General features: G+C 43.1%; 1 protein-coding gene across 4 annotated transcripts in view; it reads right to left on the reverse strand.

Annotated features, from left to right (window-relative positions):
- The window catches only part of LOC141156682 (coagulation factor XIII B chain-like), a 784153-nt gene that overhangs the window by 504916 nt on the left and 253075 nt on the right, over positions 1–26162 (reverse strand). For all 4 annotated transcript variants that reach the window (XM_073642930.1, XM_073642929.1, XM_073642931.1 and 1 more), the window contains exon 5: positions 21573–21755. In XM_073642930.1, the coding sequence (XP_073499031.1) occupies positions 21573–21755 (183 nt within the window). The remainder of the gene's footprint in view (positions 1–21572; positions 21756–26162) is intronic.

Below are 26162 nucleotides of genomic sequence, written 5' to 3' on the forward strand. Positions count from 1 at the left end.
GTAAACTGGCATGGACTGTTTATGTTTTAGTGTTATAGAATTTTTCGTCATATTAGATATATATATACATTTATATGAAAAAGTTTGGGCACCCCTATTAATCTTAAGCTTAATGTTTTATAAAAATTGGTGTTTTTGCAACAGCTATTTCAGTTTGATATATGTAATAACTGTTGAACACAGTAATGTTTCTGCCTTGAAATGAGGTTTATTGTACTAACAGAAAATGTGCAATCTGCATTCAAACAAAATTTGACAGGTGCATAACTATGGGCACCCTCATCATTTTCTTGTTTTAAATACTCCTACCTACTTTTTACTGACTTGCTAAAGCACTTTTTTTGGTTTTGTAACCTCATTGAGCTTTGAACTTCATTGCCAGGTGTATGCAATCATGAGAAAATCTACTTAAAGTGGCCACTTGCAAGTTGTTCTCCTGTTTGAATCTCCTCTGAAGTGTGGCATCATGGGCTCCTCAAAACAACTGTCAAATGATCTGAAAACAAATATTATTCAACATAGTTGTTCAGGGGAAGGATACAAAAAGCTGTCTCAGAGATTTAACCTGTCGGTTTCCACTGTGAGGAACATAGTAAGGAAATGGAAAAACACAGGGACAGTTCTTGTTAAGGCCAGAAGTGGCAGGCCAAGAAAAACATCAGAAAGGCAGAGAAGAAGAATGGTGAGATCAGTCAAGGACAATCCTCAGACCACATCAAGAGAGCTGCAGCATCAACTTGCTGCAGATGGTGTCACTGTACATCGATCAACTATACAACGCACTTTGCACAGGGAGAAGCTGTATGGGAGAGTGATGCGAAAGAAGCCGTTTCTGCAAGCACGCCACAAACAGAGTCGGCTGAGGTATGCAAAAGCACATTTGGAGAAGCCAATTTCTTTTTGGAAGAAGGTCCTGTGGACTGATGAAACCAAGATTGAGTTGTTTGGTCATAGAAAAAGGCGTTATGCATGGCGGCAAAAAAACACAGCATTCCAAGTAAAACACTTGCTACCCACAGTAAAATTTGATGGAGGTTCCATCATGCTTTGGGGCTGTGTGGCCAATGCCGGCACCGGGAATCTTGTTAAAGTTGAGGGACGCATGGATTTCACTCAGTATCAGCATATTCTAGACAATAATGTTCAAGAATCAGTGACAAAGTTGAAGTTACGCAGGGGATGGATCTTTCAGCAAGACAATGATCTAAAACACCGCTCCAAATCTACTCAGGCATTCATGCAGAGGAACAATTACAATGTTCTGGAATGGCCATCCCAGTCCCCAGACCTGAATATCATTGAACATCTGTGGGATCATTTGAAGAGGGCTGTCCATGCTCGGCGACCATCAAACTTAACTGAACTGGAATTGTTTTGTAAAGAGGAATGGTCAAAAATACCTTCATCCAGGATCCAGGAAATCATTAAAAGCTACAGGAAGCGACTAGAGGCTGTTATTTTTGCAAAAGGAGGATCTACTAAATATTAATGTCACTTTTCTGGTGAGGTGCCCATACTTATGCACCTGTCAAATTTTGTTTGAATGCAGATTGCACATTTTCTGTTAGTACAATAAACTTCATTTCAAGGCAGAAACATTACTGTGTCCAACAGTTATTACATATATCAAACTGAATTAGCTGTTGCAAAAACACCAATTTTTATAAAACATTAAGCTTAAGATTAATAGGGATGCCCAAACTTTTTCATATAACTGTATTTCTACTCTCCTTTGTGTGGTATAACATGTAAAAGGACTTTATACTACTCTACCTACCATTTATAAACTAAGTCTTGTTACATGTTAGACCAAACAAAGGAGAGCATAAATATACTTTAGCTTTAGCAGCACAGCCACTTCCCTGAAATGCGCGAAGTAGCCCCGTTGCAAAAGCTAAGGTATATTTATACTCTCCTTTGTTTGGTCTAATATGTAAGACGACTTTGTTTGTCAAGCTTATGTTTTCATTGCAACTTACTTAACCTCCAGATATCTACTGATACTAGTTTATACATTCTACTACTCCACCTAACATTTGCAAACTATGCTGACATCTTGTACTATACAATGCCATGAGCTTGTCCTCCTAATCACTATGTACAGTTGAAACCAGAAGTTTACATACACTATATAAAAATACACATACTCATGTTTTTCTCTATATCTGACATGAAATCAGAATAAACCTGTCCCATTTTAGGTCAATTAGGATTACCATAGTTTTTAATATTTGCCAAATGCCAGAATAATGAGAGAGAGAGAGAGAGAGAGAGTGTTTTAAGGCATTTTTATTACTTACTGCAAAGTCAAAAGTTTACATACATTTCATTAGTATTTGGTACCATTGCCCTTAAACTGAACGACTTAGGTCAAATGCTTGAGATATCCTTCCACAAGCTTCTCACAATAGTTGGTCGGAATTTGGACCCATTCCTCCTGCAAAACTGGTGTAACTGAGCCAGGTTTGTAGGTCGCCCTGCTCGCACCTGTCTTTTTTTGCTTTGCCCATAAATTTTCAATAGGATTGAGATCAGGGCTTTGTGATGGCCACTCCAAAACATGGACTTTGTTATCCTTAAGCCACTTTATTACCATTTTGGTAGTATGCTTCGGGCCATTGTCCATTTGGAAGACCCATTTCCGCCCAAGCTTTAACTTCCGGGCTGATGTCTTGAGATGTTGTTTCGGTATTGCCACATAATCTTCTTTTCTCATGATGCCATCTATTTTGTGAAGTGCACCAGTCCCTCCAGCAACAAAACAACCCCACAACATGATGCTGCCACCCCTGTGTTTCACAGTTGGATGGTGTTCTTAGGCTTCCAAGCTTCTCTCTTTTTCCTCCAAACGTAACGATGGTCATTATGCCTAAAAAGTTCAAATTTAGGTTCATCAGACCACAGGACATGCCTACAAAAATTAAGTTATTTGGTCCTGTGTGCATTTGCAAACATTAATCTGTTTTTTTTTTATGCTTCTTTTGGAGTATTGGCTTCTTCCTGGCTGCGTGGCCTTTCAGCCCATGTTGATACAGTACTCGTTTCACTGTGGATATTGACACAATCTTACCAACTTCTGCCATCATCTTCACAAGGTCTTTTGCTTTTGTCCTTGGGTTGATATGCACATGTCTGACTAAAGCACGTTCACCTCTGGGACACAGAACTCGTCTCCTTCCTGAGTGGTATGATGGCTAGACATTCCCATCTTGTTTGTACTAGTGTATAATTGTTTGTACAGATGAGCGAGGTACCTTCAGGTATCTTAAAACTGTACCCAAGGATAAGCCAGACTCGTGCAAGGCAACAATTCTCTTTCTGATATCTTGGCTGATTTGTTTAGACTTTCCCATGATGCTACACAAAGAATTAGTGTGTTTCAGGTGTGCATTAAAATACATCTACAGAAGTGTCTCTAACTCAGATGTTGCCAAAAAAACTATCAGAAGCTTCCAAACACATGACATCATCACATGGACAGTCCAGAATTGTTTAAAGACATAGTAATCTTAGGGTATGTAAATTTTTGACTTTACAGTAAATAATAAAAATGCCTTAAAACATTCTCTGCCTGTCATTATTCTGGCATTTGGCAAATATTAAAAATGATGGTAATCCTAATTGACCTAAAATGGGAAAGGTTTATTCTGATTTCATGTGAGATATTGAGAAAAACATGCACATGTGTCTTTTTATATAGTTTATGTAAACTTCTGGTTTCATCTGTATGTATTATACTGTAATATACTAACCTAGCTTAGTTTGCAGTGACATCTATTGGTTTATTTATTGTTCAGCACTCCTGTCCATACTATTTTCTACTTTTAATGTATTTTAATAAAATGTGATAGTTTTTTAATTCACAAGTTTGTTGTGTGCATTTTCTATATGCTTCAATGTTCCCCCTTGCACTGAACTTTCAATTAGCTGTTACACATAGGTACATGATAGATTTACTCTAACATATATTCAAATATATGTACCTTAGCTGATAGCTTCGCTTAGGATTTTTTTACATGACCTATCTAATGAACTACAGATAGTCCAATTTCCAGTGATGAGCTGATTCTATGTTCTGTCGCGTCTCTGAACTTCCTAGGAAGTTACAAGAAATCTCTACCCTGCGTCACTGTTGCATGCAGCCACTCATTATTGTAGTAGCCCTTAGGGAAAGAAATTGCCTTCTATAACAGCAAACTATTTCAAATTTTGCTTTATCAAACCAAATCACCTGCTCTCATTTTCCTGCAAGAGGGTTCCTATGTTTTTTTATGAATAATTGAGTCACTGGGCCTTGTTTTCACTTGGAAGGTATGGATTTTTGCCTGCATTTCTTCCATGAAGACCACTTTCAGACATACTTATTCAAATGGTAAATGGATGAAGCTAGAAGCTATAGGTTGCTGAGATTTTCTGAGTTGATGACACTGCAGGTCATCTTCCAATTACATGTCTTTCAAGTGGTGCACCAAGTTTCGTTGGCCAACTATGGCATCTATGGTCCTCAATGTCCTCAAAGCTACAGGTTGCTGAGATTTTCTGAGTTGATGACACTGCAGGTCATCTTCCAATTACATGTCTTTCAAGTGGTGCACCAAGTTTCGTTGGCCAACTATGGCATCTACGGTCCTCAATGTTGTTATGTATTGTTCTCAATGCTTAGAAGAACAGACAAATACAGTTTATCAATTAAGCAATAATATCAGGAAGGCATCTGATTGGCTCCAGTTCATTCTGTTGTATCACAACATTAAACATACAGCCAGTATAATTAAGATCTATCTTCAGCAGAAGCCTGGTATGTTTTATTAACATATGTGGCGGAGCACAGAACAACTGGCTTCCTACTCTGTAACTTACTCCAGCAGGATTCAGATTACTTCCATCACTCTATCGCGCTGCCTACTATCATCACCCTATCAAGCTGTCCACACCTGCTCATTACGAGACAAGATGGAAAAGGAGCTGGAGACTTTGGTGGGCTGGAAAGTTATTTTTTTTATAATATTGGGCCTGGGAGTCCAGTGGTGGGTTATGAAACTGTAAAGGGGACTTGGGGGATATTATACAGTACAGGTGACTATGGGGGACAATACTGTGTTTAGGGTACTCTGCAGGCATCATACAATATAGGGGAACATGAGAACATCATTCTGTATTAGGGCTAAGGGGGCCATTATACTGAACAGGTGGTTGTGAGGAACATCATACTGTATAGGAGGCTGTGGGGGACAATACTGTGTATAAGGAGCTGTGCAGCAATCACATTGTATAATGGGTTATGGGCACATCATACTGTATTGGGGCCATGAGGACCATCATACTGTATTGAAGGCAGTGGGGTACAATACAATGTATAAGTAGTTGTGCAGCCATCATACTGTATAGCGGGCTATGGAAGACATCACAGTGTTTGTGCAGCTGTGGGTGACATCATACTGTATGGTGGGCTATGGAGGCCTATTGTATTCATCATACTTTGTGTGGAGACTGTGAGGTACTCATACTGTGTGTTGAGACTGAGCCAATCATACTGTGTGGAAGGCTTTGGTGACCTTCATATTTTATGTAGTACTGTGGTGACACTGACAATCCTACTGTATGGGGGGGTTTGGAGGCCGTCATACTATAGGAACCATCATACTATCTGGGGTTCATCATACTGTTTGTGGAGGTTGGTGGGCAATCATAAAGTGTGTGGAACCTTTGGGGTCATTATACTGTGTGTGGGGAGCTTTGTTAACTATCTTACTGTGTGGGGTGCTTTGGTGCATCATACTTTCTGTGGGTTTTGTGGGGCCATATACTGAGTAGGTGGAGGAATACAGGAACATTATTCCGTGTGGGGTTATCATTAGTGTTGAGCCACCCCCGTAGTGTTCGAGTTCGGTTCGGTTCGTCGAACACCCGTGTGTTCGCCCAACTGTTCGTCGAACACCTTCGAACACCGTTAAAAACCAATGGCAGGCAAACAAAAACACATAGAAACACATAGAAAACACCTTCAAAGGAGTCCAAAAGCTGACAAACTGCTCAGAAGACATAACTAACACATGGAAAAGTGACAAGTACATATAGTCATGCGAAAAGAAAAGAGGTGGAGGAGTAAAAGGAGGGGGAGACACAGATATAGGCATGTCATGCCCTCCTAAGATCCAAAAAGTGAGAAGCCGACATGGCCAGTCCGTTCCTGCCCTTGCCACCTCCGTGTCGCCGGGTTTGTGCCAGAGCCGCGGTGGACCCTGACGGCCAGCCCCCCTCTCCCAATACTGGTGCCTGTCCGCTGGTGGGTCGAGCGAGCCCCCCTGTGGTGGAGGCAGCTCTAAGCTTTTTAATTGAAATTGTCTCTCTAATTTGAATGAATACACTTTAAATCCTTTTACAAGGATCTATTGGAGGGCAAGTCTCATGCCAGCAGCCGCGTAATTCCAGCTCCAGTAGCGTCCACTAAAGCTGCTGCAGTTAAAAAGCTTTTATAAAGATCGAGCTCAGCTGTCCACCGCAAGGCATCCTACCGCCAGTCCCAGCCCCTATGCCTTGGGGTGCCTCCTGATGCTCTTCACTGAGTATCCCGTGGTCCCGAAGCATTTCCTTTGAAAAAATTAAGTGTCCAAACTACAGGTGGTGTAGCTTGCTTAACAGCCGGGATAATCCGCTGACTAGCAGACACTGCTACTAGGCACAAAGTATTTCCTGGGCTAGATGCAGTTAAAAATTTGTAATTAGATACTCTCGTTGGATGCTGAGAAAGCATTCCATAGAGTCTCCTGGCACGCCATATATTATTCTCTTAAAAAGGTTGGGGTAGGGGTCTAGGGGACCCTTTTATAGCCAAAATCACGGCCCTGTATCGCAATACGTCACCTAGGCTGAAGATAAAAGGAACTGTAGCACCCTGAGGGCTCGGTTGCTACAGAGGTATTGCACCTCACCCAGAGGTTTGATATCTCACTCTCAGATAAGGATGGAGTGTGGATCAGGACCCGACACCTGCATGCATTACACCACATTGCCGTGGGGCAGGGCGACCAATATGCCCCTGAGATGGGCACGACAGTCCCTGTCCCTGGCAGGAGTGGGGGGAGGGAACACTGAGGAAGGGGAACCCTGTAGTGCAGGAGCAGGGAGGAAGCAGTTCTTGGGTGCATTGAGAAGGGAGTATAAAAGGTGGGCACCATTTTATTTCAGTGCAGAGAAGTCTGAGCAGAAGTGACAGGGAGCAGGGGCTCTGCATGAGCTCTGCTCCGGAGGCGGGCCTAGTAACAGAAGCCCAGGCCTAGAAGAGGGAGAGGAAGGAAGAGGAGCGGAGAAGGCTCCAGGAACGAGGAACGAAGGGATCCCAAGGGTGCGGACGGGCGAGTCGCCACCGCACGCCAGAATCCACCTGCGTGGAGGGGTCAGGCCAAAGGGGGAGACCGGTCCCCGAAACTAGTGGAGGCGGGAAACGACCCTCAGCTAGAAACCGGAGGCTGTGACATTTTATGTGGCGCAGCCCCTCGCTACACCCGCTAGGAAGGCACCACATAGGGTCAGGGAAACTGGCGCTAAGTATACCAAGAGGAGGCCCGAGGCAGCCGGACAGAAGGGTTGGTAAGAAAGGCCAGACAAAGGACACACAAAGGGGTCCTGTGAAGCGCTCCAAAGTTATCTGGGAGTTGTCTGAGCCCCTCACCTGGTGAGCACAGTACGAAGTGGGCAGCCGTTACCTGCAGAAGTGGTCTGGATAATAAGAACTGTGAGTAAAGGCCCTGGACTGCATCAATGACTCCGTGTCGTTACTGCTGCTGCCCTGCACCATCACCCCCATCCTCCGCATACACTGCCCTGAGGCTATACTCCTCCAGTGGGGAGTTATGCTACGCTCTGCTGCACCCACAACACCAGCCTCAGCGGTCTGCCCTGCAGCGGCGGTTCAATCAGACCGCAATCCATGGGTGGCGTAGTCGGACATTTAAACATCAAAACCACATAAATAGTTCCGCCACTGGTTTGACCGCCCTGAGCCACGGAACCGGGTGGCCGCCACGGAGACTACAACCACCAGCATCCACCAAAAAGGATCCGGCTCCGTGTGTTCCAAGGCCCAGGGGGCGCGTCAGAACATTTTCATCACCTTTCATAATCACCAATGGGACAAGGCAGGGATGTCCTCTGTTCCCTCTCTTATACATCCTAGTGAAGGAGCACCTGCTCTCATCAATTCGCCATAACCCGAATATTAGGTGGATTGAGGTGGGAGGCACCGAGTACAAGTGCTCTCTATTTGCTGATGATGTCCTAGTATATATCACTCAATCACATATATCCATCCCTGCTGTTATGGCTGAAATAGATCACTTTGTTACATGGTCAAATTTTAAAATCAATGCAGCGAAGTCGGAGGCCCTCGATGTCTCCCTCCCCAAATCCATACAGGATTCCATCCAGTCCAACTTTCCCTTTGCCTGGCCCTCACAGGGTATCAAATACTTAGGAATTCCTATTCATAGAGACCTCTTCCGTCTATGTTATCTTAATTTTGGGCCCTTTATTGAACAACTCCATACAGACCACGGTTGGCAAGTTAGAACTGTAAGATTCACTACGTGAACCACTGGTGTTTTGTGGAAAAGCACATGTACAATGTGTTCCAAATTATTATGCAAAAAGTGTTTAGGAGTGATAAGGGAAGAATTTGTTTGTTTGTCAGTTAAACTCATTGATGGTGATGTGTGTCAGGGCTCTTTATATCACTGTAAGCAATTGCAGACACCTGTGCAAATTAGTTTGGCAGGTGTGTCCAATGAAAGGCAAGACTACTTAAGTAGGCTGTCCCACATTATTAAGCAGCCTACATTTTCTGCCAAAATGTGAAAGAAAAAGGATGTGTCGGCTGCTGAGAAGCAACAAATTGTGGAGTGTTTAGGTCAAGGCATGACTACAATCAACATTGTGCGATGGTCAGGATGAAGTGTCTTGGCAATCAAGAAGTATGTAGCTGATTCACAGTACACACGTGTGCGTGCTGATAAGGGCAAATTGAGGACTCTTTCCTACAGGCAATTACGTCAGGTTAAAAGAGCAGCGGCAAAAAAGCCTTGTCATAGCAGCAGACAAATTTTTGAAGCTGCTGGTGCCTCCAACGTCCCCCGAACAACAAGATGCAGGGTCCTTCAGAGGTTTGCAGCTGTGCGTACGCCATCCTGTCGACCTCCTCTATCCACTTCACAGAAGCAGAAACGGCTCCAGTGGGCCAAACATTACATGAAGACTGATTTCAAAACTGTTTTGTTCACGGATGAGTGCCGTGCAACGCTCGATGGTCCAGATGGATGGAGTGGAGGATGGCTGGTTGATGGACACCCCACGCAAACACGGCTACAGCGCCAACAAGGAGGAGGTGGAGTAATGTTTTGGGCTGGAATCATGGGGAGAGAGATTGTTGGCCCCTTTAGGATCCCTGAAGGGGTAAAGATGAACTCCATAATGTATGTGGAGTTTCTCAAACAGCACTTCCTGCCATGGTTCAAGAAGAAGAACCGTGTATTCCACAGCAAGATCATTTTTATGCATGATAATGCACCGCCTCATGCTGCACATAACACATCTGCATCTCTGGCTGATATTGGCATAAAAGGGGACAAACTTATGGTGTGACCCCCATGCTCCCCTGACCTCTACCCCATTCATAACCTCTGGAGCATCATCAAAAGGAGTGTCTATGATGGCGGGAGGCAGTTCACATCTAAGCAACAGCCCTGGGAGGGTATTCTGTCCTCATGCAAAACAATTGAAGCAGAAACCATCCAAAATCTGACAAATTCAATGGACGAGAGAGTTCCGAAGCTCCTTTCGAACAAGGGGTCCTATGTGCAAATGTAACATCACCTAGAATAAAGTTTTGAGTTGAAAACTGTATGATTTCAGTTTCTAATAACCTGTTAATGCTTATAATTTCAAAAATGACCATTTTTTTGGTCTTTATTAAAATGAAAAGGTTAATCGAAGAGTGTGGGGGATCTAAGAGTGTGTCAACCCAGTAGTCAGGATTACTTCGAATTCTGACAATCATGTTGCAGGTAGTGCAGCAAGAAGGCACTTATGTGTCTTGCGCATCTCGGAGCCCCAAAATTATTTTCCGGGCTAGATGCAGCTAAAAATTATTATTAATTTTAAATCTGGTGGAGCCTAGTATAGATGGCCTAATAGAATCAGTACTGCACACTGCTACAAAGCCCAAATTATTTTCCAGCCAAGATACAGATAAACATGATTAGTAATATTAAATCTGGTGGAGCTTAGTATAGATGGCCTATTAGAATCAGTGCTGCACACTGCTACAAAGCCCAAATTATTTTCCAGCCAAGATACAGATAAACATGATTAGAAAAACGGTTGGTGAGGTGATTTTAACCAATCATCAAGCTTTTACTCTCCCCAGGATGACACAGGGGTAGAAAAGTCGTTTCGGATCCATGATTTGTTCATCTTTATGAACGTGAGTCTGTCTACATTATCAGTGGAGAGCCGCGTGCGCTTATCTGTCAGCACACCACCAGCAGCGCTGAACACACGTTCAGACAGAACGCTGGATGCGGGGCATGACAAGATCTCCAAGGCGGAAGTGGCTAGCTCCGGCCATTTATCCAGATTGGAAGCCCAAAAAGAGCAAGGGTCCAGTAACACAGTCATGGCTTCAATGTTTACTTGGAGATACTCCTGTACCATCGTCTCTAGGCGTTGACTATGTGTCAGACTTCTTGTCTCCTGTGGCCTTGCAAAGGATGGGCTAAAACAGTGGTGAAATGATTCCGCAATATTGATGTTACCAGCAGATACTGTGTTTCTGTTACGGTTTGAGTGCTGAACACTCGACGGTCCCACGGTTGGCAAGTTGGAACTGTGAGATTCACTACGTGCACCACTGGTGTTTTGTGGAAAAGCACATGTAAGATTCTGCAACAGTCTCTGCTGATACTCCTGCATGCGTGCATCCCTTTCTATGGCAGGAATAATTTCTGCAAATTTACTTTTGTACTGGGGATCTAACAGTGTGGCAACCCAGTAGTCAGGATTATTTCTAATTCTCACAATTCGAGGGTCATGTTGCCGGTAGTGCAGCAAGAAGGCATTCATGTGTCTTGCGCATCCAGGAGCACCAAGTCCCTGTTGTGTTTGTGGCGAGATAACAATCATGCTTCCTTCCTCTGTCCTCTTCCCCCAACCTCGCACAACAGAAATGTGATCAAGGTCTCCCTCATCTGATGAGTCTTCCAACAGTTCGTCCTCCACTTCTTCTTGGGCTCCTGCACCTTCCTCACTAGTTTGGCTGCTACCATGCACCCTGGTAAAACCATCTCCCCCACCCTCACATGCCTGCCGCCTTGGTGCTGCCGACCGTCTGGACCTTGCAGATGTTAGCCCTTCCGCATACAACTCCTCCTCCTCTACTTCCTCCACCTCCTCTTGTGCCACCACCTGACTCCGAATTCTGTTTAACATGTGCTCCAGCATGTAAATCACCGGAATAGTCATGCTGATAATGGCATCGTCAGCAATAAACATCTTCGTCGCCATTTCAAAACTGTGCAGAAGGGTGCATAGGTCCCTGATCTGAGACCACTCCTCCAGCGTGATTTGCCTCACCTCTGGATCTTGTTGGCCCAGGCCATACGTCAGAACGTATTGCACCAGGTCTTGTCGGTGCTGCCACAGTCGCTGCAACATGTGCAGAGTTGAATTCCACCGGGTAGGCACATCGCATTTTAGCCAGTGAAGTGGCAGGCCCAAGGACTTCTGTAGAGATGTAAGTCGCTGAGCTGCGGGATGCGAACGGCGGAAGTGAGCACACAGCGACCGTGCCCTCTGCAGAAGGCCATCTAGTCTGGGATAGTGGGCTAAAAATTGCTGGACAACCAGGTTCAACACGTGAGCCATACAAGGCACGTGTGTGACATTGCCCCGGTGAAGGGCCGCACCCAGGTTTGCAGCATTGTCGCACTCAGCCTTCAATGGTTTCAGGTCCAGTGGACACAACCATTCATGAAATTGGTTCTCCAGACATTTCCCTCAGACATTTCAAAATAAAAACCGCCTGATGACGTTGAGCCCTACTGCCAGCATAGTAAGGAGGTGTGCAGGATACCTTCTGCGCAGTTAGAAAGCTTGTGGCATGACCAGACAGGCTTTGGGTGCAGGTGGAGGACCGAGAGGAGGTTGAGGAGGCAGAAGCAGTGGAGGAACTTTGAGATAAAGAGGATTGATGCACAACTCGTGGGGACGGCAAGACTTGGACAGCAGCCCCTTGTCCTGCTGTCACCATAGTTACCCAGTGCCCAGTCAGCGACATGTAACGCCCCTGTCCATGCCTACTCGTCCAAGTGTCTGTGGTGAAATGCACCCTGTCACACACAGAGTTTCTCAAAGAAGCGGTGATGTTGTGTGCGACATGCTGGTGGAGCGCAGGCACACCTTTCTTTGAGAAGTAGTGCCAACTGTGCATGTGGTACTGGGGCACTGCGACGAACATAAGGTCTCGGAAATCCTCTGTGTCCACCAGGCGGAAAGGCAGCATTTCTGTAGCCAAGAGCTTGCAGATGGTGAAATTCAACCTCTTAGCTTTCTCATGGCTAGGAGGAAATGGTCTTTTACTTGTCCACATCTGAGGGACCGAGGGCTGGCTATTGTGCTTAGACGGGGTTGATAAGTGTGTCCCCGGCAAACTGCCGGTCTGTGAGGAAGATGCAGGCGGACATGTTAGGTTGCCTTGATCCAAAGGTGGTGCTATCGATGTCGGACAGCGCTCAACACCAGCTGGTGTTACCACCTCCAAAGAAAATGATGACCTGCCAATCACGCTGGCTGTTGCGGGTAAAGAGGTGGCAGGTCTGCGTCCCAAAACAGGTGTGACTGCTGTCCCCCCAGTCACAGAGGATGAAGAGGCCGCGGATGCACAAGATATGGCAGACGGTGGTTGGCCCGGCCGGCTAGGCCGCATTGTAGCACAGTAAGCTTCCCACTGCAACTTATGCTTCATGTCCATGTGCCGGTTCATGCATGAAGTACTCAAACTATGTATTTTTTGGCCTCTACTTAGCTTTTGCTGACAAATGGTACAGATAACACGAGTTGGGTCATCTTTATCGATCTGAAAAAATGCCCAGGTTATGCAAGGCTTAGCACCCATGCGACCTGAAGAGCCACCACGACTTGTGGTGAGAGGCAGAGTTGTGTTTGAGGATGCAGTTGTTGACGTGCTTCCAGTACTACGTCTCTGTCCAGGAAGGCGCAACCTGACCTCATCGTCACTAGCATTCTCCTCCACCTCCTCTGCTGACCTCATCTCTTGGCTGACTGTGGGTTGACAGTAAGTGGGATCTCCAACCTCATCATCATCACCCTGTGCGTTATCACACCCGTCGTCCTCAGAGCCAACCTGTTCCTGCCCTGACAAAAAACTAAAGTTGTCCCTCCAATCAGGTATTTGAGTCCCATCATCGTCTTCCTCATTGTCTCCACCAACAGGAGTTACAGTTTGGGAATGAGGGTCTACATTATGGTCAGAACCTTCAGCGTCTGGTCCTGGATCCAACTCATAAAGATTCTGGGCATCAGTACAGATCATTTCCTTGTCTGGATTCACAGAAGCGCTGGAGCCGACCTCTGATTCCCAGGCTATAGCATGAGTAAACAGCTCTGCAGACACAACCATCTGTTCTACCTCATACTCAGACGGGCAGCTGGAGATTTGGGAGCTGTGAGGAAGCAAGTGCGATTGGGGTGACACCTTAGAGGACTGGAGTATTTGTGATGTTGAAGTTGATGTGGAGGAGAGCCCACTTAAAGCAGCACTTGATATCCGTTGAAGCACCTGCAGTTTTTGTGCCTCATCTGGAATTTGTAGCGATTGGCGTGGCCGTAAGAAAGGGATCTTATCACATTGTCCGCTAAAAGAAGTAGACATTTTAGTTTGGCTGGAAGATGGTCTTTCTTCTGCAGATGTTACTGTTGCTTTAACACCTACCCCACGGACACAACCTTTTTTCCCCTTCCCAACACGCCTATTCCCCTTTCCACCAGCAGCAGGCCTTTTTCCACTCATTTTGGTGGTTAACTAATTCACAACTCTGGAGTTGTTTGCACAAAAAAACAATGGATGGGAACCGAGCAGAGCTGAGTGGCCAAACTGTGGTATTAGGCCAAAACTATTGGCTGGGTTAGATGCAGAAAAAAATTATATTCAATTTGCAACCTGATGGAGGTCAGTATAGATGGACTAATAGACCAAGTCCCACACACTGCTAGAAGCCCAAATATTTTTTCAGAGCTAGATGCAGAAAATTTTTTAATTCAATTTGCAACCTGATGGAGGTCAGTATAGATGGACTAATAGACCAAGTCCCACACACTGCTAGAAGCCCAAATATTTTTTCAGAGCTAGATGCAGAAAAAAATTATATTCAATTTGCAACCTGATGGAGGTCAGTATAGATGGACTAATAGAACAAGTCCCACACACTGCTAGAAGCCCAAATAATTTTTCAGAGCTAGATGCAGAAAAAAATTATATTCAATTTGCAACCTGATGGAGGTCAGTATAGATGGACTAATAGACCAAGTCCCACACACTGCTTGAAGCCCAAATATTTTTTCAGAGCTAGATGCAGAAAAAAATTAAATTGAATTTTCAACCTGATGGAGGTCAGTATAGATGGACTAATAGAACAAGTCGCACACACTGCTAGAAGCTCAAATATTTTTTCAGAGCTAGATGCAGAAAAAAAATATTTTTAATTTGCAACCTGATGGAGGTCAGTATAGATGGACTAATAGACCAAGAACCACACACTGCTAGAAGCCCAAATATTTTTTCAGAGCTAGATGCAGAAAAAAATTATATTCAATTTGCAACCTGATGGAGGTCAGTATAGATGGACTAATAGAACAAGTCCCACACACTGCTAGAAGCCCAAATATTTTTTCAGAGTTAGAAGAAGAAAAAAATTATATTCAATTTGCAACCTGATGGAGGTCAGTATAGACGGACTAATAGACCAAGTCCCACACACTGCTAGAAGCCCAAATATTTTTTCAGACCTTGATGCAGAAAAAAATTATATTCAATTTGCAACCTGATGGAGGTCAGTATAGATAGACTAATAGAACAAGTCGCACACACTGCTAGAAGCCCAAATATTTTTTCAGAGCTAGATGCAGAAAAAAATTATTTTTAATTTGCAACCTGATGGAGGTCAGTATAGATGGACTAATAGACCAAGTCCCACACACTGCTAGAAGCCCAAATATTTTTTCAGAGTTAGATGCAGAAAATAATTATATTCAATTTGCAACCTGATGGAGGTCAGTATAGATGGACTAATAGAACAAGTCCCACACACTGCTAGAAGCCCAAATATTTTTTCAGAGCTAGATGCAGAAAAAAATTATATTCAATTTGCAACCTGATGGAGGTCAGTATAGATGGACTAATAGACCAAATCCCACACACTGCTAGAAGCCCAAATATTTTTTCAGAGCTAGATGCAGAAAAAAATTATATTCAATTTGCAACCTGATGGAGGTCAGTATAGATGGACTAATAGACCAAGTCCCACACACTGCTAGAAGCCCAAATAATTTTTCAGAGCTAGATGCAGAAAAAAATTATATTCAATTTGCAACCTGATGGAGGTCAGTAAAGATGGACTAATAGAACAAGTCGCACACACTGCTAGAAGCCGAAATATTTTTTCAGAGCTAGATGCAGAAAAAAATAATTTTTAATTTGCAACCTGATGGAGGTCAGTATAGATGGACTAATAGACCAAGTCCCACACACTGCTAGAAGCCCAAATATTTTTTCAGAGCTAGATGAAGAAAAAAATTATATTCAATTTGCTACCTGATGGAGGTCAGTATAGATGGACTAATAGACCAAGTCCCACACACAGCTAGAAGCCCAAATATTTTTTCAGAGCTACATGCAGAAAAAAATTATATTCTATTTGCAACCTGATGGAGTTCAGTATAGATTGACTAATAGAATGATGCTATGCCCAAAAGGTTTTACTTCACTAGGTGCAGTAAAAAAATTGGTATTCTATACACAGGTGGTGTAGCTTTCAACACAGATAGGCTACTCCACTGACTAACATACTCTGCAATAGGCCAAAAAGGATTAGCTTTGCTAGATTTAGCCAAATGCTTTAAAAAAAACTTGCACAGCACTGGCACAGACCTGCCTGGCAAAAACTGATAGGAACTGATGTAACTTAGTCCTTAAAAGGACTGCAATCACAACTATTTCCTACTCCCAATCTATCTGTAGATTTGTGCGAAAATTGGCTTGAAATTAACAAGGTATAGCGCACACAGCAACAGCGGTGCCGTCTAACACGCAGCTGCAGCAGTGAGAAAATGGTGGCGACGGGGAAAATGGCTGGGGGCAAGGACATGTGACATACACTGCCAATGGCACATGCCCTTGCTTGTGTGAAAAAAAGCATTTCGCTCCGTGTGTGCGCTGCTGATAGGCTGACAGATTGCACCTCCCCACTGTAAATGCGGGAAAGAGAAAAAAAAATGGAGATCTTCATTATTCCTGCAGAGATCCATCCCCTGCCCCTCCCCCCGCCCCGCTGTACACTCAAACTGCGTATTAACATTAATTTTCATCATTACTGAGAAAAAATCCAGTTATGATTTTGGTGCACGAACAGTTATCGAACATAACCTTGAACAGCCGAATTTTTCTCAAATCGTTCGTGTTCGCCGAACGGCTCGAACACCGCCCAAAACAGCTCGAATTTGAGATTGGCTAACAGTTCGAGTCGAACAACGCTCATCTCTAGTTATCATACTGCGTGGGGGCATTTTTGGGGCATCATATCCTATGAGTGCCAAGGAAGGGATATCATAGTGGATGAGAACACTAAGGGGCTTCAGTACCATCAAAATAAGTGTGTAAGTGATGCAATGCATATCTCTCTTCATTTCTTTAATGTTACGAGGACACCTTATGTGACTGCGTTTATGTACAGTGATAGAAATAATCCTATCTGCCCCATCACTCTATAATTATTTAAATAAAATTTTTATTACTATACTATTAAGAACGGTAGTAATCACACCAGATACAGTTATATGAAAAAGTTTGGGCACCCTTATTAATCGTAAGCATAATGTTTTATAAAAATTGGTGTTTTTGCAACAGCTATTTCAGTTTCATATATGTAATAACTGTTGGACACAGTAATGTTTCTGCCTTGAAATGAGGTTTACTGTACTAACAAAAAATGTGCAATCTGCATTCAAACAAAATTTTACAGGTGCATAAGTATGGGCACTTCACCAGAAAAGTGACATTAATATTTAGTAGATCCTCCTTTTGCAAAAATAACAGCCTCTAGTCGCTTCCTGTAGCTTTTAATGATTTCCTGGATCATGGATGAAGGTATTTTTGACCATTCCTCTTTACAAAACAATTCCAGTTCAGTTAAGTTTGATGGTCGCCGAGCATGGAAAGCCCTCTTCAAGTGATCCCACAGATGTTCAATGATATTCAGGTCTGGGGACTGGGATGGCCATTCCAGAACATTGTAATTGTTCCTCTGCATGAATGCCTGAGTAGATTTGGAGCGGTGTTTTGGATCATTGTCTTGCTGAAAGATCCATCCCCTGCGTAACTTCAACTTTGTCACTGATTCTTGAACATTATTGTCAAGAATCTGCTGATACTGAGTGGAATCCATGCGTCCCTCAACGTTAACAAGATTCCCGGTGCCGGCATTGGCCACACAGCCCCAAAGCAGGATGGAACCTCCACCAAATTTTACTGTGAGTAGCAAGTGTTTTTCTTGGAATGCTGTGTTTTTTTGCCGCCATGCATAACGCCTTTTTGTATGACCAAACAACTCAATCTTGGTTTCATCAATCCACAGGACCTTCTTCCAAAAAGAAATTGGCTTCTCCAAATGTGCTTTTGCATACCTCAGCCGACTCTGTTTGTGGTGTGCTTGCAGAAGCGGCTTCTTTCGCATCACTCTCCCATACAGCTTCTCCTTGTGCAAAGTGCGTTGTATAGTTGACCGATGCATAGTGACACCATCTGCAGCAAGTTGATGCTGCAGCTCTCTGGAGGTGGTCTGAGGATTGTCCTTGGCTGATCTCACCATTCTTCTTCTCTGCCTTTCTGATGTTTTTCTTGACCTGCCACTTCTGGCCTTAACAAGAACTGTCCCTGTGTTCTTCCATTTCCTTACTATGTTCCTCACAGTGGAAACTGACAGGTTAAATCTCTGAGACAGCTTTTTGTATCCTTCCTCTGAACAACTATGTTGAATAATCTTTGTTTTCAGATCATTTGACAGTTGTTTTGAGGAGCCCATGATGCCATTCTTCAGGAGATTCAAACAGGAGAACAACTTGCAAGTGGCCACTTTAAGTAGCTTTTCTCATGATTGCATACACCTGGCTTTGAAGTTCAAAGCTCAATGAGGTTACAAAACCAAAAAAAGTGCTTTAGTAAGTCAGTAAAAAGTAGGTAGGAGTATTTAAAACAAGAAAATGATAAGGGTGCCCATACTTATGCACCTGTCAAATTTTGTTTGAATGCAGATTGCACATTTTCTGTTAGTACAATAAACCTCATTTCAAGGCAGAAACATTACTGTGTCCAACAGTTATTACATATATCAAACTGAAATAGCTGTTGCAAAAACACCAATTTTTAAAAAACATTAAGCTTAAGATTAATAGGGGTGCCCAAACTTTTTCATATAACTGTATAAAACATCATAATGCCGTTTCTAAATGTCAACCAATTAGTTAAGGAATATAAATAATCAACCAGTATATCCCCAAACTTTATATATTTAAGCATTATTTGTAGAAACAGTATCTAGACCTTCCAATATACAGGTTGGGCCATTTTTATGGATACACCTAAAGTAAATGGGAATGGTTGGTGATATCAACTTCCTGTTTGTGGCACATTAGTATATGGGAGGGGGAAAACTTTTCCAGATAGGTGGTGACCATGGTGGCCATTTTAAAGTCAGCCATTTTGGATCCAACTTTATTTTTTTCAATGGGAAGAGGGTCATGTGACGCATCAAACTGATAGAGAATTTCATAAGAAAAACAATGGTGTGTTTTTCTTATGAAATACCACACCATACCATCGTATCTTGATGGTATGGTGTGGTATATGGGGTACAAAGATAGTGGGGCCATTCTTCATCATTGGAAACCTCAATGCCACTGGATATCTGAAATTGCTACATGATGATGTGTTGCTCTCTTGTTTTTCCAACAAGATGGTGTACCACAACATTATGGGTATCAGGTTCAAGCATTCCTACATGAACCATTTCCTTGAAAGTGGATTGTTCGTCATGGGCCAGTAGAATGACCACCAAGGTCTCCTGATCTGACCCCCTTAGACTTTTATCTTTGGGGTCATCTGAAGGCAATTGTCTATGCTGTGAAGATACGAGATGTGCAGCATTTGAAACAACGGATACTGGAAGCCTGTGCTAGCATTTCCTCTGCGGTGTTGCTATCAGTGTGTCAAGAGTGGGAGAAGAGGGTTGCATTGACAATGCAACACAATGGGCAGCACTTCGAACACATTTTATAAGTGGTCATAAACTTGTAAAAAACTCATGAAAGAATAAAGTTACATTAAAACCAAGCACGCCATTGTTTTTCTTATGAAATTCTCAATAAGTTTGATGTGTCACATGACCCTCTTCCCATTGAAAAAAATAAAGTTGGATCCAAAATGGCTGACTTCAAAATGGCCGCCATGGTCACCACCCATCTGGAAAAGTTTTCCCCCTCCCATATACTAATGTGGCACAAACAGGAAATTGATATCACCAACCATCCCCATTTAATTTAGGTGTATCCATATAAATGGCCCACCCTGTATTACTAGTAAGTTGCAAAACAGCAGTAATGTGAAAATTTGCTTGTTGATTATTTATATTCAATAACTAATTAGTGGGCAGTTAAGAACGTCATTCTGATTTCATGTTTTGTGTATAGTGTGGTTACTACAGTTCTTAATAGGAAATTAATAAAAGTGAAGTTTTAATAATTATTAACAAGAGGCACTGCAAGAGGAGGTGCAACTGTGGATCATGATTAAAAGGAGGCAGAATGGGGCATAATTATAATTATTATAAGTAGTCACAGTAGGGTTTTATAATTATGAGTCACAGGATACCATCATCATTATTACAAAAAGGCACAGGGAGGCAGTTTAATTATTATTATTAGGCATTATTGTTAGAATTATTATTTTTATTACTATTATGAGACACAGAGGCCATTATTATTATAATTATGCATAATAATATTATTATAAGCAGGCCAGTAAAAATAGTCCTGTGTGGTTTCAAATGACATGGCTATATTTCTGGCCCAGTTGAAATGCAAATGATAAAAAAAATGGAAATAAAGTTTTCAAAAATCTTCAAATAATCAAGAATGGGAGACACCCGCAAGCTAGGCCAGATTGACAGCCCTGCTGCTCAATTAAAATGTGGACAGCCCAGCACACGCCAGACTCAGATTTGACGACTGCGCTATCACTCACTATACTGACAGTACAGCACACTCCAGATCCTATAGGGTGGCTGAACTGTCAGCTGACAGCATTGCTATGCCACAGTGAGTGATGAGATCACGACACTGGTGTTATTGTGTTGAAAAATGGCTCTTGGAACATGTTGGAGAAATGTCGATACCACATGGTTCCACGACCAAAGTAATCTGATGCTGAGTTGTTAGTGTACCTGGAATGAAGACTATTGGGGTTCATACATTATGCCACCACACACCAGAATTCCAGGAGTAGGACTGTTGTGACATTCCTTTGTGAAAGCCTTTTCATGGTGTTGCCCAGGTCGTCTCCTTACCAATCTCTGGATCCAAGACAAAATTGCATCTCTTTTCAGAATAGGATAACCTTCCACTCTAGCCAACAGTGTTAACTTGCTCTTTACCACATTTGCCTTTGAGAGCATTGACATGAGGTCAATGGAAAACCCATTGTCGAGCAAACACCTTCAAAGGTTTGGCATAGACACCGTTTGACCATAAGCTTGTATGTGCTGTCCAATTTTTATGTGCAGTACAGAATAAATCACTGTGTGTCAGTTATTGAATCTGATGATCTGTCAATGTAGAGTTTCACATTTGTGCATCCATTGCCGGCATTCCAGTTCCTCATTGTTCTACCAATCACTTGGACACGTAATGTTGAACAGTGCTGACATCTTGTCCTATGCACGTAGCGATCAGCGAAAGTGATAAACCAAGGACTCTCATTTCACGGATCCTGCCCCTCTCAGTTAACGACAAATAATAATCATTGGCAAATCGATGAATAAGAGGCATCACAAGACTTAATCTGATCTTTTATGTGGCTAAAAATAAATCCCATTCTACCTGACATTTATGCCCCTCTCACAGGCCACAGATTGGAGTCAGGTGCTTGAATATTTATTAATTTGCAGAACTTAGCGACACTTGCTAACAACTGTATTTGCATAACTTAAAAATATCCTGCAAATAATTATACTTACTAGAACATTTTGCTGTTGTAAATTCTCCATTAGGGAGACACGTTCTAATTCCACTGGTCTTTCCTTCTCGTGTCTGAAAAGAAGATTTACACCTAAACGTCACTTCTTCTCCTTCCAGATAGATCGATTGTAAATTTACAAGTTCAGCATTTTCAAAATGCGCCTTCAGGAAGGAACATTGTCCTATAAGATACAAAGACATTTTATATGAGTTCCTGTTTGTTTTAATCATCATTATATGATTGTAAATGCACCCTGTGATCCATCCAGCATCTGCGTATGTTCAGGTGTGGAATATTTGTTGCAGAAATGTTTGCAGCTGTCAAATTCATCTGAATATTAATAGCAGAAATCCATGCACATTCTGTCATATCAACTCCAGTGGTATCTTAAATTACCATGTAAAAAAATGGTTTTGATTTATAGTCATGTAGGTAATAGTGATCATATGGCATGGGCATATATTCTGTCATGCGAGAGAATCGGGCTGATTATACCAATGACACTCAGATTAAGCTCGGTCAGAGTTTGATCCAATTCTCTTGCATGAAAGAATCACAGTACAGGTGTGGAAAAGATGGAGAATTTAATTTCTCCATCTTCTCCATTCTCTGTGTCTGCGGTAATCGGACTGCACTCAGTTGACATTAATCACATGCATCCATAGATTTGTATGGGTGCTCGTGATCCGAATTTCAGAGCCACTCGCAGCATGCTGTGATTGTTTTCTCATGCAAAATCAGCATGAGAAAAAAAAATTGCAGATTTGCACAGCCCCGTAGTATAACATTGGGCCAAATGCTATCTGATAAAACATAGCTAGCTAAAAGATAGCACTTACTCATGTTATGTGCTCGTGTGAGTGAACCCTAACAGAAGTTTATTTGAGGAGCTCCAGAAAACTTAAGCTTCAGGAAGACTAATAGTCATGTACTAAGATAAAATGGGACAATGTCCTCAAAAATTAAAGTACACAAATGAATGTAGGCACTTGTCTCATAGCATCCTGAAGAGGTATAAACATACAATCATGGTCACTGTTATTGGCACCGATGAAGTTTAAGTACATAATGTGGAATATCTCCTGAAAAAAATGAATCAAGTGAAACATTTTTTTTGTATAGAGCACTCATGTTAAATACAAAAGGGCAAATAATAAACAATAGTGATGAGCAAGCGTGCTCGTCACTGCTTGGTACTCGCCCGAGCATCTCACTGCTTGACATGCTTGGCACTCCTCGAGTATTTCCAGGATGGTCGGGTGGGAGCTTGGGTCCCTGCCCTGCATGTTCTGCGCTCTTTAGACAGTCAATTAACATGCAGGGATTGCTTGCCACACACTGTAATGCCGTAGACGTGTTGGTTGTGGCATTACAGTGATTGGCTGGCCGAATAGCATCATCAGGTCTATATAAGACTCGGTGGCCCTATGCTCGTTACAGTCTAACTCAGAAACAGGCAGAGTAGGCAGAGATGCTGCTGAGCTAGGGAGAAAATTGGCAGTTTATTAGTTAGGTATAGGTATTCCACAGCAATATATATGTATAAATCTGAACTAACAGTCCTTCTGTGGACTAATCCAGCTGCAAATATTACTGGTGATAGCAGGAGTTAGGCAGGCAGGGTTTGTTGCAGTGTATACAGCACAACAGGGTCCATTGTTCTGTCTGCTGCTGATGTTACAGATATCCATATAGCCCTACATATCCGGGCTATTTTTTTTTTTTTTGCTCTTAATCCTGATTATTTGCTTAAAAAGCAATCCAGAGCACACCATTTTACTGTTCCATTTACTTGCTACCAGAATACAGCCAGATTTTTTTGATTATATTTGCATTACTGTGTTGTGGAAGCAGAGAAACTTTTCCATGATCGCACGTGATCCCAAATTACTGCTGTAATAATACAGACATTTTATGGAGTGTGCCAAATATTACACTCCATTTAAAGTCAACCAGCTGTCTTTTGTTGAACCTATTAACAGTTGGTCACTGACAAATGCAATACTATTAGGCGACTGACTAAAACCGTTGCCATTAGACGTGATCCCATATTACTGCCATAATAATACAGAACTTTTTAGGAACATGTCAGATATTATACTCCATTTAAAGTATGGCAGTTGTGTGTTCAAACTTATTTACAGTTGATCTCTGACAAATACCATACTATTAGGTGACTGACTGAAACCGTGGCCATCAGACGTGATCCCATATTATTAACCCAGTGTGCCGTCAGTGAGATGTACTGTCCCTGGTCACAAGTAATTCTTCACGTGTCTGTGGTTAGGCGGTCCTTCCCACTAACTTCACTGGTAAGGGTATGGGTAATGTTCTGGGACCCGTGCTTCTATAAGGCAGGAATGACACTGTGAGAAATGGTGGTGGCTGGCGACCAAGTACCGAGGGCCAGCCGCCATGAGGTTGCGGAAAACTTCCACCTTCATGACCCTAAAAGGCAACATTTCTGGTGCAAGTAGTCGAGAAATGTGGCAGTTTAGTATTGTGGCCTGTGGATGGTTGGCTGTATATTTGCGCATGAGTTCAAAGGGCAACTGAATGTTGTGCTGGGACAAGGACGTGGACGTGGTTGCTGATGGGGATGGCTGCAAGTATGCAACGACAGATACAGGGTGGGAGGAATTTTTGCTTGCATCATGGACAGAGGCTTGGCGTGCACGTACAACCCTGGAAGAGGCAGTGGTGTCACCTGCAGACACTGTTTCTGGACCCTGGCGTTCGGCCAATCGACTTAATTGTCTACACCTCGTCTTCCACTTCCCCACCCTGGTCCTCCTCCTGACTTTCTGTCCATTGTGTCTCATCATCATCATCTACCTCTTGCAACAGTAATTGCACTTTCCCACCCTCACCTTTGGGTGACCATGGCTGCTCAAACATTTGGGCATCACTACATGTGATCTTCGGTTGCCCTGCTTGAAGCGAGCCAGGAAAGAGGCCCGAATCTATAAATGGAAAAGTGAACAGCTCTTTGGAGTATCCAAGTGTGGGATGAGTTATGTCGGGGCACTCGGCATTGTGGAAGGAAGGAGGATCAGGTACTAACCAAAATCCCACAAATGTCTGTCCGCTATTTCATCCTTTTTCTCTGCTAGATTTCTAAAACTTAACATGGATAAAATAGAATTCATCATCTTTCCACCATCTCATTCAACCCCCCCCCCCATCTGACCTTGTTGAGGGAGGGCAGCGATGACCCTTCACGGTTGACCAAGTGAGTGTCAAATTATTATGTTACAAAGTTGATTGCAATCAGGGAACCAGACGGAGACAGTGCTCTGTATAGGAGGATTCGAGAATCTCTAATCCCGTTTATTTTACTTAGCATTATATATTGTTTTGAGTATATCAATAGCCAATCAACTACAGCCATACTACAGGCTTAAACCAATGTTAGTACAATTATTACGGAAACACACATATGGTCATATTATCGTTAGTTCGGCACATGATGGAAAGTTACAAGGTTATACATCCCGGCTCAGACTAGTTAGATAACAGGAGCAGGGCATTTCATAGAATGTTCTTGAGAGAAAAGGTTCTTGTGCGAAAATTTCATGTGAAGCGGGAGAAAAGAATAAAAGAACGTATGCTATGCAAGGAGTAATAATAACATGATTTTAGAAGCAAGCAATCAAAGAATGAAGTAACTATAAAAGTAACTGTTACGCTCATGCCCAGACTGACTGGCGTGAGCGTGATTAGTGGTCCCACTGTACCATGAACCGGGGAGTGCCTGGAGGGGCGTAACTAAGTATCTACCCGATCCGACCAAGGTCGCACGGTGGCTAACGACTCTGTGAACCAAGGAGGAACCGAGCAGAGGGACCAGGTGCTACACCAGGTCAGACCCCGGTCACAGCTGTTGACTAGTGTTGAGCCACCCCCGTAGTGTTCGAGTTCGGTTCGGTTCGTCGAACACCCGTGTGTTCGCCGAACTGTTCGTCGAACTGTTCGTCGAACACCTTCGAACACCGTTAAAACCAATGGCAGGCAAACAAAAACACATAGAAACACATAGAAAACACCTTCAAAGGTGTCCAAAAGCTGACAAACTGCTCAGAAGACACAACTAACACATGGAAAAGTGACAAGTACATATAGTCATGCGAAAAGAAAAGAGGTGGAGGAGTAAAAGGAGGGGGAGACACAGATATAGGCATGTCATGCCCTTCTAAAATCCAAAAAGTGAGAAGCCGAGACGGCCAGTTCGCTCCTGCCCGTGCCACCTCCGTGTCGCCGGGTTTGTGCCAGAGCCGCGGTGAACCCTGACGGCCAGCCCCCCTCTCCCAATACTGGTGCCTGTCCGCTGGTGGGTCGAGAGAGCCCCCCTGTGGTGGAGGCAGCTCTAAGCTTTTTAATTTAAATTGTCCCTCTAATTTGAATGAATACACTTTAAATCCATTTACAAGGATCTATTGGAGGGCAAGTCTCATGCCAGCAGCCGCGTAATTCCAGCTCCAGTAGCGTCCACTAAAGCTGCTGCAGTTAAAAAGCTTTTATAAGGATCGAGCTCGGCTGTCCACCGCAAGGCATCCTAGTGCCAGTCCCAGCCCCTATGCCTTGGGGT

Source organism: Phyllobates terribilis, unplaced genomic scaffold (genome assembly GCF_046119375.1).
Source record: "Phyllobates terribilis strain yellow unplaced genomic scaffold, ASM4611937v1 Scaffold_8__6_contigs__length_399053987, whole genome shotgun sequence".
Classification (NCBI taxonomy): domain Eukaryota; kingdom Metazoa; phylum Chordata; class Amphibia; order Anura; family Dendrobatidae; genus Phyllobates; species Phyllobates terribilis.